This window comes from Hordeum vulgare, chromosome 6H (assembly GCF_904849725.1).
Source record: "Hordeum vulgare subsp. vulgare chromosome 6H, MorexV3_pseudomolecules_assembly, whole genome shotgun sequence".
NCBI lineage: Eukaryota > Viridiplantae > Streptophyta > Magnoliopsida > Poales > Poaceae > Hordeum > Hordeum vulgare.
This window is the reverse complement of record NC_058523.1, coordinates 145,766,408-145,782,785: the sequence shown is the minus strand read 5'-3', so window position 1 is coordinate 145,782,785 and position 16,378 is coordinate 145,766,408. Positions and strand designations below refer to the sequence as shown.

The 16,378-nt window shown below is 43.5% G+C and overlaps 1 protein-coding gene across 1 annotated transcript; it reads right to left on the bottom strand.

The window, feature by feature from the left end:
- Positions 1–14,365: 14,365 nt before the first annotated feature.
- On the bottom strand, positions 14,366–15,672 carry LOC123401080 (chlorophyll a-b binding protein 8, chloroplastic). Its single transcript, XM_045094795.1, has 3 exons — positions 15,419–15,672; positions 15,260–15,321; positions 14,366–15,162 (listed from the first exon to the last, which is right to left on the bottom strand). The coding sequence occupies exons 1-3, from the start codon at positions 15,545–15,547 to the stop codon at positions 14,544–14,546; spliced, it is 810 nt and encodes a 269-aa protein (XP_044950730.1). The 5' UTR covers positions 15,548–15,672; the 3' UTR covers positions 14,366–14,543.
- Positions 15,673–16,378: the final 706 nt, after the last annotated feature.

The window sequence follows — 16,378 nt, the reverse complement described above, 5'->3', positions numbered from 1 at the left end:
CGCTAGAGCTGCTAGCATTCATTTTCCCGAGGTTCGGTACTTCTCATTATTCGTTGGAAAATGTTTGATTGGTCGTGGGAAAGTTGGTTCACTTAGTTCCCCAGATCTTGCGGTCTTGCGCGAAGCCCTTTATAATGATAAAACTTATAGCTTGGGCGCTATAGTAGCTCAACGGTTGAACACGAACCATTCTAAAGGCATTGTCTATGGAGGTATCTATGCTACTCGTCTTGCTAGACACTTTGAGATACCTATTAGACTAGAGGAGGAAGAAGAGATTCTTCTTCCCGAGAGATATCTGGATTACAATAGCATGGTTCGTCATGACTTTCTTGATAGAGATATAAATAGAAGGATGATTTATAACCTGGTATTTAGTCAGGGTACTCGTGAGACTATTACTTATCCTGCTCCTTGTTTATTCAATCTTCATGCAGGCATGTACATTATTATGCCCTCAGACATCTACGCATATTGGGGCTTAGCCCAACCAAAGGTGCTCGTGCCCGAGCCACCAGTCGAGTACCAGACGCCAGTTTATCAGTGGGAGCGAGAGGAGCTCACACAGCAGTGGCATCCTCAGTCCACTCCGGAGTACCCCGGATCTGGTTATTTCCCTCCTTGGGAGTAGACCAACTTAGGCCAAAAGTCTAAGCTTGGGGGAGTACGTGTTTCTCACCGACTTTACATTCTTGCTTATGCTTTCACTTTGTTCGTCGGTGTTCACACTTTGCCACTGTATCATCCATGCTAGTTTATTTTCCTTTTTCTTGTTTTCTTTTTGTGTGTCTGTCTAGTTTGAGAAAACCCAAAAAGATTTTCTTTTTCTTCTTTTGCTTGTTGGGAGCTTTCCCGTGTAAATAGTTTTCTTTTTCTTTGGGTCAAGGTAGAAGATCATGGTTACAATGTTTAGCAGCTCTCGCATGCATATCTGTTTATCTGTTAAAAGAGCCATATTACTTTGTCTTCTCCTTTGTGTTTGCCTTCAGGTTCCAGCTTTAGTCCAATGCATGAGCACGCTTATTATTGTTCACATCGTTCGGTCGTGCAAGTGAAAGGCAATAATGACGATATATGATGAAGTGACTGAGCCTGGAAAACCTGGTATGAACTCGATCTATTTTGTTTTTGTAAATATGACTAGCTCATCGTGCTTGATTCAGCTTTGTTGTGAGAGAAACATGTTTGTAATGACAACTTAGAGATCATAGTTGCTTATGCCATGCTTACTTAGCTAGGAGCTTATAATGGGCTGTCTTGGATACCCACATGAATATTGAGATGACTATGATGTGGTATGATAGGATGGTATCCTCCTTTGAATGATTCAAGTGGCTTGACTTGGTGCATGTTCATGCATGTAGTTGAAACAAAATCATAATAGCCTCTATGATGTTCATGTTCATGGTGATTTATGTTCTACTCATGCTTGCACTCAGTGTTAGTTAATCTCAATGCATTTTGATGACTGTTGTCGCTCTCTAGTTTGTCGCTTCCCAGTCTTTTGCTAGCCTTCACTTGTACTAAGCGGGAATACTGCTTGTGCATCCATCTCCATAAACCCAAAGTTGTTCCATATGAGTCCACCATACCAACCTATATGCGGTATCTACCTGCCGTTCCAAGTAAATTTGCATGTGCCACTCTCTAAACCTTCAAGAAATAATCTGTTTTGCATGCCCGAACCGCTCATGTGGTGACAGGGAGCTATCAGTATCTTCCATGCTAGGCGTGTTATCCTTGATATGTGTTTATTCACTATCATTCACGAGAAAGGGGTCGGTAATTGGAATTCCCAGTTCCATGTTCAAATCGAAAAGATAATTGCAAACAAAACTCCCCCTGGATTGATGTTGGTATGGACGGCACCCGAGTATTCGGCTAGTCGTGGAGTGTGATTGATTGGTGATGGGGGAGTCAAAACTTTACTTTTCTGTTTGGGAACCACCTATAGCATGTGTAGCATGGAAGATGGTGAGAACTCTTAGTCATTGTGTTGACGATGAAAGCATGCCACCCAAAATTATTATCTCTGTTTTCAAAGCTTGAGCTCTGGCACCTGTGCAAATCAATGCTTCCCTCTGCGAAGGGCATGTCTATTTATGTTCATGTTGAGTCATCCTCCTCTTATAAAAGCACCAATTAGAGAGCACCTCTGTCATTTTTATGCTTTGCTTTTAATTGTGTTGAGTATGACTGTGACTGGATCTTCTTTGCCATGAATTACAATGTTTAGTCAGCCCTTGGTCTTTGAAGATGCTCTGCATTTATGTTTTGCGGTCTCAGAAAGAGCTAGCGGGATACCATATGTTCATACTGCTTCATGATTGTTTTGATTGAAGTGTTGAAGTTTGAGACTTATTATTATTTGCTTGATAGTTGATTATGCCATTGATATGAGTTTACCGTGAGATCTAGATGTCATTTGCTTATGTGGTTAGCTTGTGATCTTGCTGAAATTCTGGTTATGAGTTAGACATAGTTGGAACAATAAGATCAAACAGAGTTCATCAAAGTTTTTCTTTTGTCTCTTTCAATTTGTCAACTAAATTGCTTGAGGACAAGAAAGGCTTTAAGCTTGGGGGAGTTGATACGTCTCCGTCGTATCTACTTTTTCGAACTCTTTTGCCCTTGTTTTGGACTCTAATTTGCATGATTTGAATGGAACTAACCCAGACTAACGTTGTTTTTAGCAGAATTGACATGGTGTTGTTTTTGCGCACAAATAAAAGTTCTCGGAATGACCTGAAATTTTACGGAGAATTTTTCTGGAATTAATGAAAAATACTGGCGCAAGAATCAGCGGGAGAGGTGGAGCCGTGAGCCCACAAGCCCACCAGGCGCCACCCCCCCCCCCCTGGCCGCGCCTGGCAGGCTTGTGGGGCCCACAAAGCTCCACCGCCTCTCAATCCAACTCTATATAGTCTGTTTCGTCCGGAAAAAAATCAAAGAGAAGGATTCATTGCGTTTTACGATACGGAGGCGCCGCCACCTCTTGTTCTTCATCTGGAGGGCAGATCTGGAGTCCGTTCTGGGCTCCGGAGAGGGGAGATCGTCGCCATCGTCATCCGCAACCTTCCTCCATCGCCAATTCCATGATGCTCTTCACCGTTCGAGAGTAATCTCATCGTAGGCTTGCTGGACGGTGATGGATTGGATGAGATGTATCATGTAATCGAGTTAGTTTTGACGGGGATTGATCCCTAGTATCCACTATGTTCTAAGATTGATGTTGCTACTACTTTGCCATGCTTAATGCTTGTCACTAGGGCCCGAGTGCCATGATTTCAGATCTGAACCTATTATGTTGTCGCCAATATATGTGTGTTTTAGATCCTATCTTGCAAGTTGTAGTCACCTACTATGTGTTATGACCCGGCAACCCCGGAGTGACAATAGCCGGAATCACTCCCGAAGATGACCATAGTATGAGGAGTTCATGTATTCACCAAGTGTTAATGCGTTGGTCCGGTTCTTTATTAAAAGGAGAACCTCAATATCCTGTAGTTTCCATTAGGACCCCTCTGCCATGGGAGGGATGGACAATAGATGTCATGCAAGTTCTTTTCCCTAAGCACATATGACTACATACAGAAAACATGCATACATTAGATTGACGAACGGGAGCTAGTTACATATCTCTCCGTGTTAGAGCTGTTACATGATGAATTGCATCCGGCATAATCATCCATCACCGATCCAATGCCTACGAGTCTCTTACTACTGGTCCTTGCTACGTTACTTTGCCACTACTGTTGTCACTGCTGCTACTGTTACTCTGTTGCTACTGTTGTTGCTTTGCTGCTACTTCTATCACCTTGCTGCTACTGGTTACTGTTGTTACTGCTGCTATCATTCTACTTTGCTACTGATACTTTGCTGCAGACACTAAATCTTTCAGGTGTGGTTGAATTGACAACTCAACTGCTAATACTTGAGAATATTCTTTCGCTTCCCCTTGAGTCGAATCAATTAATTTGGGTTGAATACTCTACCCTCGAAAACTGTTGCGATCCCCTATACTTGTGGGTTATCAATCTTATACAACTACAATTGTTACTTAACTGGAATTAGTTGCCTCGGGATTGCTTCCTCGCAGGGAGTCAAGGGAGGATCTTTGGGCGTGACCTCACTTTAATATTGCTGCAACAATATGACTATTAATGGTGTTACCTGTTCTACTCTCATCTATTGCTGCAAGACCCTGAAGATGCTAGTCTTCGATAGGACTAGGCCTTCTCTCTCTATTCTCGCATTGCTACAGCCAGTCCACATATAAACCCCCCTTCTTTGATACTGATGCATACTTAGAATAGTTGTGATGTAAGACTTGCGAGTACTTTGGATGAGTACTCACCGTTGCTTTGCTCCCCTTTTGTCCCCTTGATCCGTTGCTGCGACCAGATGATGGAGCCCGGGAGATGGAGTTTCCTGCCGATGCCTGCCACCCCAATGGTGATTTCTACGTGGAGGCCGTTGAAGACCAAGAGTAGTTAGGAGGTTCCCACGCAGGAGGCCTCGCCTCGTTCGATCGTTGTATCTTTTGTGCTAGCCTTCTCTAAGGCACCCCCATGTTTTATGTCTGTACTCAGATATTGTTGCGTCCGTTGACTCATGTGTTTATCGAGCTTCTGTATTCTAGCCCTCGAGGCCCCTAGCTTATAATATAAAGCTTGTATTATTTTATTTGTGTCTAGAGTTGTGTTGTGATATCTTCCCGTGAGTCCTTGGGTTTGATCGTACGCATTTGCGTGTATGATTAGCGTACGATTAAACCGATGGCGTCGCAATTAGAGACAACTGCATTCACTTTAAATAGGGCACCATAAAAATATGTTGAGACGACACCATACGAACTGTGCTATGGCAAAAGACCAAAGTTGTCGTTTCTTAAAGTTTGGGGATGTGATGCTTATGTCAAAAAGCTTTAGCCTGAAAAGCTGGAACCCAAAGCGGAAAAGTGTGCCTTCATAGGTTACCCAAAAGAGACAGTTGGGTATACCTTCTATCTCAAATCTGAGGGCAAAGTGTTTGTTGCTAGAAACGGAGCTTTTCTTGAGAAGGAGTTTCTCTCGAAAGAATTGAGTGGGAGGAAGATAGAACTTGATGAGGTTGTCGAACCTCTAATCCCTCTAGATGGTGGCGCAGGGGAAGGGGAAACCCTTGTCGTTGCGACGCCGGTTGAGGAGGAAGTTGATGATGATGATCATGAAAGTTCGGATCAAGTTCCTATCGGACCTCGCAGGTCGACAAGATCACGTACTGCTCCTGAGTGGTACGGTAATCCTGTCTTATCAATTATGTTGTTAGACAACAATGAACCTGTGAATTATGAAGAAGCAATGGTGGGCCCGGATTCCAAGAAATGGCTGGAGGCCATGAAGTTCGAGATAGGATCCATGTACGAGAACAAAGTGTGGACTTTGGAAGTACTACCTGAAGGCCGCAAGGCCATTTAGAACAAATGGATCTTTAAGAAGAAGACGGACGCAGACGGTAATGTGACCGTTTATAAAGCTCGACTTGTGGCAAAGGGATTTTCACAAGTTCAAGGAGTTGACTACGATGAGACATTCTCACGAGTAGCGATGCTTAAGTCCGTCTGAATCATGTTAGCAATAGCTGCCTTTTACGATTATGAAATCTGGCAGATGGATGTCGAAACGGCGTTCCTTAACGGTTTTCTTAAGGAAGAGTTGTATATGATGCAACCCGAAGGTTTTGTCGATCGAAAGAATGCTAACAAAGTATGCAAGCTCCAGCGATCCATTTATGGACTGGTGCAAGCATCTCGGAGTTGGAATAAGCGCTTTGATGAGGTGATGAAAGCATTTGGATTTATACAAGTGGTTGGAGAATCTTGACTTTACAAGAAAGTGAGTGGGAGCTCTGTGGCGTTTCTAATCTTATATGTGGAAAAAATATTGCTGATTGGAAATAACGTGAAGATTTTGGAGAGCATAAAGGATTACTTGAATAAAAGTTTCTCTATGAAGGACCTAGGAGAAGTTGCTTACATTCTAGGCATTAAGATCTATAGGGATAGATCGAGACGCCTGATAGGACTTTCACAAAGTACATACCTTGATAAAGTTTTGAAGAAGTTCAAAATGGATCAGTCCAAGAAAGGGTTCTTGCCAGTATTACAAGGTATAAAATTGAGTAAGACTCAGTGCCCAGCAACTGCGGAAGATAGAGAACAAATGAGTTCCGTCCCCTACGCTTCAGCCGTAGGTTCTATCATGTATGCAATGCTATGCACTAGACCAAACATCAGCTTGGACATAAGTATGGCAGGCAGGTTTCAGAGTAATCCAGGAGTGGATCACTCGACGGCAGTCAAGAATATTCTGAAGTACCTGAAAAGGACTAAGGAAATGTTTCTCGTTTATGGAGGTGACAAAGAGCTTGCCGTAAAAGGTTACGTCGACGCAAGTTTTGACACCGATCCGGATGGATCTAAGTCACAAACCGGATACGTATTTATTCTTAATGGGGGTGCAGTAAGCTGGTGCAATTCCAAGCAGAGCGTCGTAGAAGATTCTACATGTGAAGCGGAGTACAAGGCTGCCTCGGAGGCAACAAAGGAGGGTGTCTGGATGAAGCAGTTCATGACAGATCTTGGAGTTATGCCGAGCGCACTAAATCCATTAACTCTGTTATGTGACAACACTAGTGCCATTACCTTAGCAAAGGAACCAAGGTTTCACAAGAAGACCAGACACATCAAACGACACTTCAACCTCATCCGCGACTACGTCGAAGGAGAGGACGTGAATACTTGAAAAGTGCACACGGATCTGAATGTAGCAGACCCGCTGACTAAACCTCTTCCACGGGAAAAACATGATCAACACCAGAACTGTATGGGTGTTTGATTTATTACAATGTAAATCGCATGGCGATGTGAGGACTAGATTATTGACTCTAATGCAAGGGGGAGACTGTTGGAAATATGCCCTAGAGGCAATGATAAATAGTTATTATTATATTTCCTGTTTAAAGATAATCGTTTATTATCCATGTTGTAATTGTATTGAATGAAAACATAGATACATGTGTGGATGCATAGACAAAACAATGTCCCTAGCAAGCCTCTAGTTGGCTAGCCAGTTGATCAAGGGTAGTCAAGGTTTTCTGGCTATGTGCAAGTGTTGTCACTTGATAACTGGATCACATCATTAGGAGAATCATGTGATGGACTAGACCCAAACTATGAACGTAGCATATTATCATGTCATTTTACTGCTATTGTTTTCTGCGTGTCAAGTATTTGTTCCTATGACCATGAGATCATATAACTCACTGGCACCGGAGGAATACCTTGTGTGCATCAAACGTCACAACGTAACTGGGTGACTATAAAGGTGCTCTACATGTATCTCTGAAGGTGTCAGTTGAGTTAGTATGGATCAAGACTGGGATTTGTCACTCCGTGTGACAAAGAGGTATCTCGGGGCCCACTCGGTAATACAACATCACACACAAGCCTTGCAAGCAATGTGACTAAGTGTAAATCACGGGATCTTGTATTACGAAACAAGTAAAGAGACTTGCCGGTAACGAGATTGAAATAGGTATGCGGATACCGACAATCGAATGTCGGGCAAGTAACATACCGAAGGACAAAGGGAATGACATACGGGATTATATGAATCCTTGACACTGAGGTTCAACCGATAAGATCTTCGGAGAATATGTAGGATCCAATATGGGTATACAGGTCCCGCTACTGGATATTGACCGAGGGGTACCTCGGGGCATGTCTACATAGTTCTCGAACCCGCAGGGTCTGCACACTTAAGGTTCGATGATGTTTTAGTATAGTTGAGTTATATGTGTGGTTACAGAATGTTGTTCAGAGTCCCGGATGAGATCATGGACGTCACGGGGGTTTCCAAAATGGTCCGGAAACAAAGATTGATATATAGGATGGTTTCATTTGGTTACCGGAAAGTTTCGGGCAATTCCGGCAGTGTACGGGGAGTGACGAATGGGTTTCGGGAGTTCACCGGGAGGGGCCCACCCACCCGGGAATGAGCCCAAGGTCATAGGGTGGCACCACAAGTCCCTAGTGGGCTGGTGGAGTCAGCCCAAGGGGCCCATGGCGCCACTTAAAGAAATACCAAAAAGAAAATAAAACGAAAAGGAAAAAAGGGGAGGTGGGAAGGAAGGGGAGGACTCCTCCTTCCCCAAACCGAATTGGAGGAGGAGTCCTCCTCCTCCTTGGCCGAGCACCAAGGCAAGCCTCATTCCCCTCCCTCCTATATTTAGTGGTGTTTTAGGGCTGCTTTGAGACAACTTTTGCCACGTGCAACTCAACCCTAGACCACATAGTTCCACCTCTAGATCGGATTTCTACGGAGCTCGGACGGAGCGCTGCAGGAGTAGATCATCACCACCACCGGAGTGCCGTCACGCTGCCGTAGAACTCATCTACTTCTCCTTCTTGCTTGCTGGATCTAGAAGGCCGAGATCATCGTTGAGCTGTACGTGTGCTGAACGCGGAGGTGTCGTCCGTTCGGCACTAGATCGGAACGGATCGTGGGAAGGATCGTGGGACGGTTCGTGGGGCGGTTCGTGGGGCGGATCGAGGGATGTGAAGACGTTCCACTACATCAACCGCGTTTCTTAACGCTTCCTGTTGTGCGATCTACAAGGGTACATAGATCCAAATCTCCTCTCGTAGATGGACATCACCATGATAGGTCTTCGTGTGCGTAGGAAAATTTTTGTTTCCCATGCAACGTTCCCCAACACTTTCCATATCCATTTTTCTAAGAGAGAGCCACATACTCATGTGTTGAGGTTAAGCTATTCCAATCCATCCATTTGAAACTTGATATCTAGCCTCCCCAAGTTGCTTTCCACACAATGAATCTCTTCTACACATGCCAAATCTGTGAGAGAGTGATTGAGTGTTGAGAAGACTATCTTTTGAAGCACAAGAGCAAGGATTTTATCGTACTACCGCATCTATTACCATTTCGAGGGTGGTGCCTCCTAGATTGGTTAGGTGTTTCTTGCGAGCCTCCTGCTTCGTATTGTGGAGTTGAACCAAGAAGTTTGTAAGGGCAAGGAGATCACCTACTTCGTGAAGATCTACCCCAAGTAAGGCTAGTCCTTCGTGGACGTAAGCCATGATGGAATAGACAAGGTTGCTTCTTCGTGGACCCTTCGTGGGTCAAGCCCTCTCTGGACTCGCGCGGCCGTTACCCTCCGTGTGTTGAAGTCTCCATCAACGTGGACGTACGATAGCACCACCTATCGGAACCACGCCAAAAATCACCTGTCAACCTTTGGGTTTGATCTTCCTATCCCTACCATCTACTTACATATGCAGGTCATTACTTTCCGCTTCTATACTCTTAGACTTGCATGTGTAGGGTATGCTTCAATTACCACAATTGTTAAAACTTGCCCACAACTAAAATTGATAAAATGCTAAGTTTTTATTTCGTCAAGTAGTCTAATCACCCCCCCCCCCTCTAGACATACTCCAGATCCTACATCGTCGAACCATGCCACCGCAACATTATTGAAGGCGTCGGATTGTCATCATATCATCGTCGCGGTTGTCGAAGCACCCGTCGTGGCCGTCGCAACAACATGGAATAAGATGGGTTGTGGTCGTACCATCGCTGAAAGAGTCATGCCATCATCCCAGAACTACCATAGCCAGGAAGCACACCGTCACAATACTCAGCCCTTCCTTTGAGCATCGCCATGACCATCGAAGCACGATGTCGTAGCATCGAGGCAACCGTTTGAAGCATTCCGCCGCCGCGGTTCGTCGCGCATCATTGCGGTCATCAAAACATGACGTCCCAACATCATCGAATGGTCTGGGTTGCCATTGTAGCATCATTACGGTTGTCGAAGCATCTGCCATGGGACGAGTTGTCATCATAGAATCACCAAAACAACTGTGCCATCATCCCAAAATTGCCATGACCGGAAAGCAAGCCGTCACAATAGTCGGACCTTCCTCGAAGCATCGCCTCAATCATCGAAACATGTCGTCATGGCATAGACATGACCGTTTGAAGCATGTCGCTGCCACGGTTAGCCACACATCATCACGGCCTCCCAAGAACGATGCCACAACATCAGTGAAGGGGCCAGGTTTCCATTGTAGGATCATTACAGTTGTCGAAGCAACCATTGCGGCCGTCACAACATTATTGAAGTAGACAAGTCGTCATCGTGGCTCCATCACAACCGTCAAAGCATATTGCCACCATCAAAGCACGTCGCCGCGCCATTGCAGCCACCGTCGAAGCCTGTTGTCGTAAACATCTATGAAATGGTGTCTCGTAGCATCGCTGCCATCCAAAGAGTCAGGCTACCGGCATAGAGGTTGTCGAGCCTCACAGCACTGCTTGTGCCCTCACGCTACACCGAAACAGCTAGACCACCCCCCACAACCTCGCCGTCTTGGATTGCAGCGCGTCCGACCTCGTATGCAGCAACCAATCTCGTCGCTGGTCAATTGAAGCAGCTCGTTTCGCTACATGATCATGGATGTTTTGCATTTTTTAGGAAATGGTTGACTTGCTACTTGACTCACACTAGAAAAGCATAGATCGCTTTGCTACTTACCTAAACTAGAAGCGCCTCTCTGCGTCACACGTTGATACGCTAACCAAGTAGGCTGTGTGGAGTCGTTCGCTATGTACGGCGTTAGTTAAACAGACTAGCCGCGGGTGGATCAAACAGTTAATGTGATGGATGGATCGAACGATGGAGTGGCTAGCTACCCGGTTGATCCCATGCGCGGATCGACCGGATGACGCTTAGCATCCGCCTTTTTATTTCTTCTCCGTATTTCTTTTTTTGTTGACATACTTTAGTTTTTCTCTTTCTTTTTTTCTCTTCGTTTCTTTCATGGTTAGTATTCATTTTTCATTTCTTTCTCATTATGTTCCTTTTTTCTTCGGTTTATTGTTTTCTTTCTTATTTTCAATGTCATTTGTGTTTATTTATTTATTGGTCTTTACATTTTATTTTCTTTGTTTCTTGGTTTTATTTTTCATAGGTTTCTTTTTTATTTCATTTTTTATTTTCCTTTTTTTCGTTTGGTTTTCATGATGTATTTTTTGTATGCATTAAGAAATAATACAGTTTGGACATTTTCTCAATATAAATTTAGCATTTTTAATACATGGTTACATTTGTCTATACACATCTTCAACATTTTTTAAATGCTTGATTAATATTTTAAAATACAAATTTAATATTTTTTGTATACATCGCCAATATTTTTCTATACGCACTTTAATTTTTTTAAATACAAGGTCAATTTTTAATACATAGTAAAAAAATCTATGAACTTTAACAATTTCGAATTGCTTTATCAATATTTTTCAAATGCAAGATTAACATTTTTTTAATGCATGGTCAACATTTTTTCTATAAACATTAATTTAACATTTTTCAACCACTTGTTTAACGCATTTGAAATACATGATGAACTTTTTCACACCCATTGTATACTTTGTGTATACATTTTTCATATAAATGATTAACATTTTTTTCTGTACACATTCGACATTTTCAAATGCGCGACTAATATATATGTTTTGAATTGTTGGAAGTGTAAGCAAAAGTAAAAAATCAAAAAAGGAAACAAAATGTAAAAAAAGAAGAGGTAGCAGCCTCAGACGAGCTGGACGACCCATTTAGACTGTTACCTTCAGCGAGAGCTTCACTCTGCCATTAGACTACCCACAATGGGAGTAGCATAGGTAGTAACATGGATGCCACCTAAGCAAGAAATATGATGTGGCAACTAATTAATGAGAAGAGAGAGAAATTGAGAACTTAGCATGTTACTCATACTAGGAGTAACATAGCAGATACCAAGACAAGATGAGTTTATAGGCTAATAAATAAAAGGCTCAATGTTATTACCCATATGTTACTATCAATTGTGGAGGTAGTAACTTAGACTAGTAACATATGTATGTTACTCCCCATTGTGAGTAGTCCTAGAAGAGTTGGAGATGGGAAGTCAATGAACATATATCAACACAACTGGATCCCATGGGCTCGCACCATGAGGCCCCTCACTTTGTTGTTACCCAATCCACCACAGGTCGTGGCAGATATGATTGATTATTTGTGTGCCTAATGGAGAGAAGATGTGATCACATAGACCTTTGTCCCGATGGACTCTGAAGCTATATTGAGAATTCCACAAGTGGATGCTTTTTGGGCATGGTCAGAGGACCCAATTGAGAAGTGGATGTTTCTATATGAGAACAACATATAAGATGATATATCGAATCAAGATGGGAAGGGAAGCATGGCTAAATAAAGTTGAACATACATCGAATCTACAAGGGGGTGAAGAGCCGGTCATCCGTGTAGAAGTTCCAGGTGTCGTCAAAATTGAAGGTTTTTATATGGAGGCTCTCTCAACTTTCGCTACCCACTGGTGATGTGCTCCAACACAGGAGTATTGCAACAACTCGTCTATGTGGAATATGTGGAGCACAAGATAGCTGGCGTCACAGTTTACTTGAGTGCGCAATGGCCTGGAGCACATGGGCGTTATCACATGAGGAGATGTGTGCAACACATGTCTATGAATCAAGATGAGAATGCTAAGGAGTAGTTGTTTGCCATGATTGGGGCGATAATCATGATGTTTCTTATGATCTTGATAATTCTAAGCTTCATGATGAATATATTATTGATTATGATATTTGCAATACTAATAAAGGTGGGTTTGAGAGAGCATCAACTTTAGGTAATAATGATCCCACTACTTTGGAGATTGATGCATCTTATGAAATTATCGATAAAAGTGGGTTTGAAGAGGTCATGACTTTAGTTGATGCTAATCCCACTACCTTGGAAGATTATAAGACTTATATGCATATAGATCATAAAGATGATATTTTACATGATAGTTATATTGTTGAGTTTGATTATGATCCTACATGCAATTATTATTAGAGAGGCAAATATGGTTATGGGAATTTGCATGTTACTCAATTACCTCTCTTTATATTGAAATTATTAATGTTTCACTCTTCCTATTTTGCATACGCTTGATATCACTTGTCTTGATAATTTGTTTTTTTATAAGATGCCTATGCATAGGAAGTATGTTAGACTTAGATGTGTTTTTTCACATAATTTATGATGCTCTGTTTGTGCTTCAATTCTTGTCTATTACGTGAGCACCATCATTATCCCAAACCTATCTTAATGGCTATAAAGAAAGAGCTTGTTGGGAGACAACCTAATACTTTCTGTTATTTTGAGTTGAGATGATTATTGCTACTTTAATGATTGTGTTTTTATGTTTAGTTTAGTGTTTGTGCCAAGTAAAGCCTTTGAGATGATTTGGATGATAAGTAGAATTGATACGGTGCAAAAAACAAAAACTTTTACGTCTAGTGCAGAATTTATATGATTTTACTGGACCGTCTTTTTATCTGAATTTTTTACACTGTATTGGTATACAAATTCCCTAGTTTGTCTTAATTTTTCAGAATTTTCGGAGTTACAGAAGTATGGTTTAAGTGTTGATCACCACAAACTGTCCTGTTTTAGACAGATTATGTTGTTTACTTGCATAGTTTGCTTGATTTGATGATGTTATGGGTTGTATCAGGGGTATAAGCCATGTAGAAGTTAAAATACAATACCTTATGCAATAATTAAATATGAACATAGTACTAACGGATCTTACGAGGTTTCTGTTAAGTTTTGTGTGCTGAAGTTTTTAAGTTTTGGGTGCGATCACGATGTATTAAGGAATAAAGAGTAGCAAGATCTTAAGCTTGGGGATGTCCAAGGCATCCCAAGGCAATATCCAAGAAAGACTGGAGTGTCTAAGCTTGTGGATACCCGGAAAGCACCCCCCCCCTCTTTCATCTTCATTCCATCGGTATGTCACTTGAAGCTATATTTATTCATCACATAATATGTGTTTTGCTTGGAGTGTCGTGTGTTAGAGTTTGTTTTTGTTTTTGTTTTCACAATCATTGTTTGCTGGACACACCTATTTGGAAGAGACACATATTCATCATGATTTATTAAAATACTTTATATGCTTCATTTATATCTTTTAAGCTAAATAGTTGCTCTAGTGCTTCACGTATATCTCATGATTTATTAAAATACTTTATATGCTTCATTTATATCTTTTAAGCTAAATAGTTGCTCTAGTGCTTCACGTATATCTTTCTAAGTACGGTGACGTGTAGATTTTATAAAAATAACTATACTTTCGTTCTTTATTTATATTTGTTTGAATGTCTAATAGGGCAACGGTAATTTGCATGGGTGATCAGATGAGGAGGGGGGAGGGGGTAGAAAAAGCTAGCAGATGCTGCTGAACAAGTGAAGATGGTGAGAGATGCAATGCACTAATTTTCATAGCACGATATAAATATTACAAGCATGCACGCAGCACGCGTACAAATTTACATTTTACACCCACCCTCGCATATATACCGCTCGCGCGCTCACGTTTCCCACGACGACAGACGGGTACCATGCACAGGACGACGATGCTCGGATTTCGCCTAGTGGAACTTGAGGCTGGTGAGGATGTTGTTGTTGACGGGGTCGGAGAGGTGGTCGAGGAGGTTCTGGAAGGGCCCGACGCCGGTGAAGATGGCCTGCAGCGACATGCCGAGGAAGGCGAGCATGGCGAGACGGCCGTTCTTGATCTCCTTGAGCTTGAGCTCCTTCATCTCCTTCTCGCTCTTGGTGCCGAACCCGAGTGGGTTGAAGATGGGCCCGCCGGGGTAGGCGGGGTCGCCGGAGCCGCCGAGGTACTTCTCGAGACCCAGGAAGTACTGCTTCCCCATGGAACCCGGGTTGTACCAGTCCTGGAGCCGCCGGTGCTCTGCGAAGCCGATCAGTGCCATCTCGAACACGAAGAGCGTGTAGGGGTCGGCCCAGTACTGGTAGGTGCCTGCCGGCGGGATGGCGCCCGCCTGGAACCACGGGATCGCCGTCTCCGGGGGCACCAGACCCACCTTGCCCAGGGCCTCCGGGGCGATCATGCCCACCACCCCCATCATCGCCGTCCGGCCGTTGAAGATCTCGCCGTAGGCCAGCCACCTGGGCTCGATGAACCCGCCGGTGCCCTCCGGGTCGGACAGCCCCAAGGGGTCGAAGCCAAAGTCACCAGGCAGCCTGCAAGGCACAAAACCCAACACCTTCTAAGTCAGCTTCTCTTTGCCACACTGCCAACATACATACACCAGGTGTAATATGTTGCGCCGCGACTTACGTGCCGTCGAGGTAGGTGAGGGACTGCTTGGACGCGAACCACAGCTGCCTGTTGTCATTTTGCTGAAAGAGAAGAACAAAAGAGAAAGTCAGTAGCCACTCCAGCCAGCTCTAATCAGATCAGAAGAAAACATGCAGCATGGCTAGAGTCTGAACGGACCTTGGCAGGGGGGCTGGACGATGCCCTGACGACGAAGGGGGACTTCCGGGAGGAAGACGACCTGGAGAAGGAAGACTGCAGAGGCCTACCCAGCAGCTGCCTCCCAGAGAGAAGACCCTGGGCCGCCATTGTTCCTGCAAGCTCCTCCTCCTGCTGCTCCGAGAGATGAGGCAGACGCGGTGTGTGTGGTAGAGACTGAGATGAAAGTGTGTGCTCCAAAACTCACCCACTGCTACAAAAGGAGAGAGGAACGTGCGCCTGACGGCCTGAGGCTGGGCGGGGGTGGGGCCAGGGAAATCTTATTCCGATGTGAGGTGGAGCCTCAGCGGATGAGGGCATCTGTGGACCCAGTAGAAGCCCGCCATGTGGAGGGTATGCTGGGATAAGGGGGCTGCCACCTGGCTTCTCAGCAGCTGAGGCTGCGTCCATACCTGCATTCCCTTGGCTCAGATTTTCCACCACCTTGTGGACAGCACAGACAGTTGCAATTCTTGTGCCTACCTAGAGTATGCATTCCGTGAGATATGATGAGATATCATGGTTGCCCCTATGAGCCTATCATGTATCACCATCTGGATAAGGGGATCTTTGGGATTAAATCATCAAATTTCTTCAATTAATACAAATATATACTTTGGCAGTTAATATTGTGTATGGTGATACGAGACCAAACTGAATTTTCACAAGGTAAAAACAACTTGATCTCCAATTCTCCACAAAAACAATACAATCACCAAGCTGCCAGTCAGTTACATTCTGATGAAAAGATAAATATGTTGGATGAGGTTTGTACTTGTATGGTGCCTACTCGGCATTTTACGAGTTATGAAAATGCAAGGAAGGATACTAAATCTCGTCGTTAACTGAATTCTGAATAGAAAGATTAAGAAGAAAAAAAGATTCAAAATACCCAATATCTTGCTAGAACAAGATATTGGGCATTTTTGTCTTTTCTTTCTT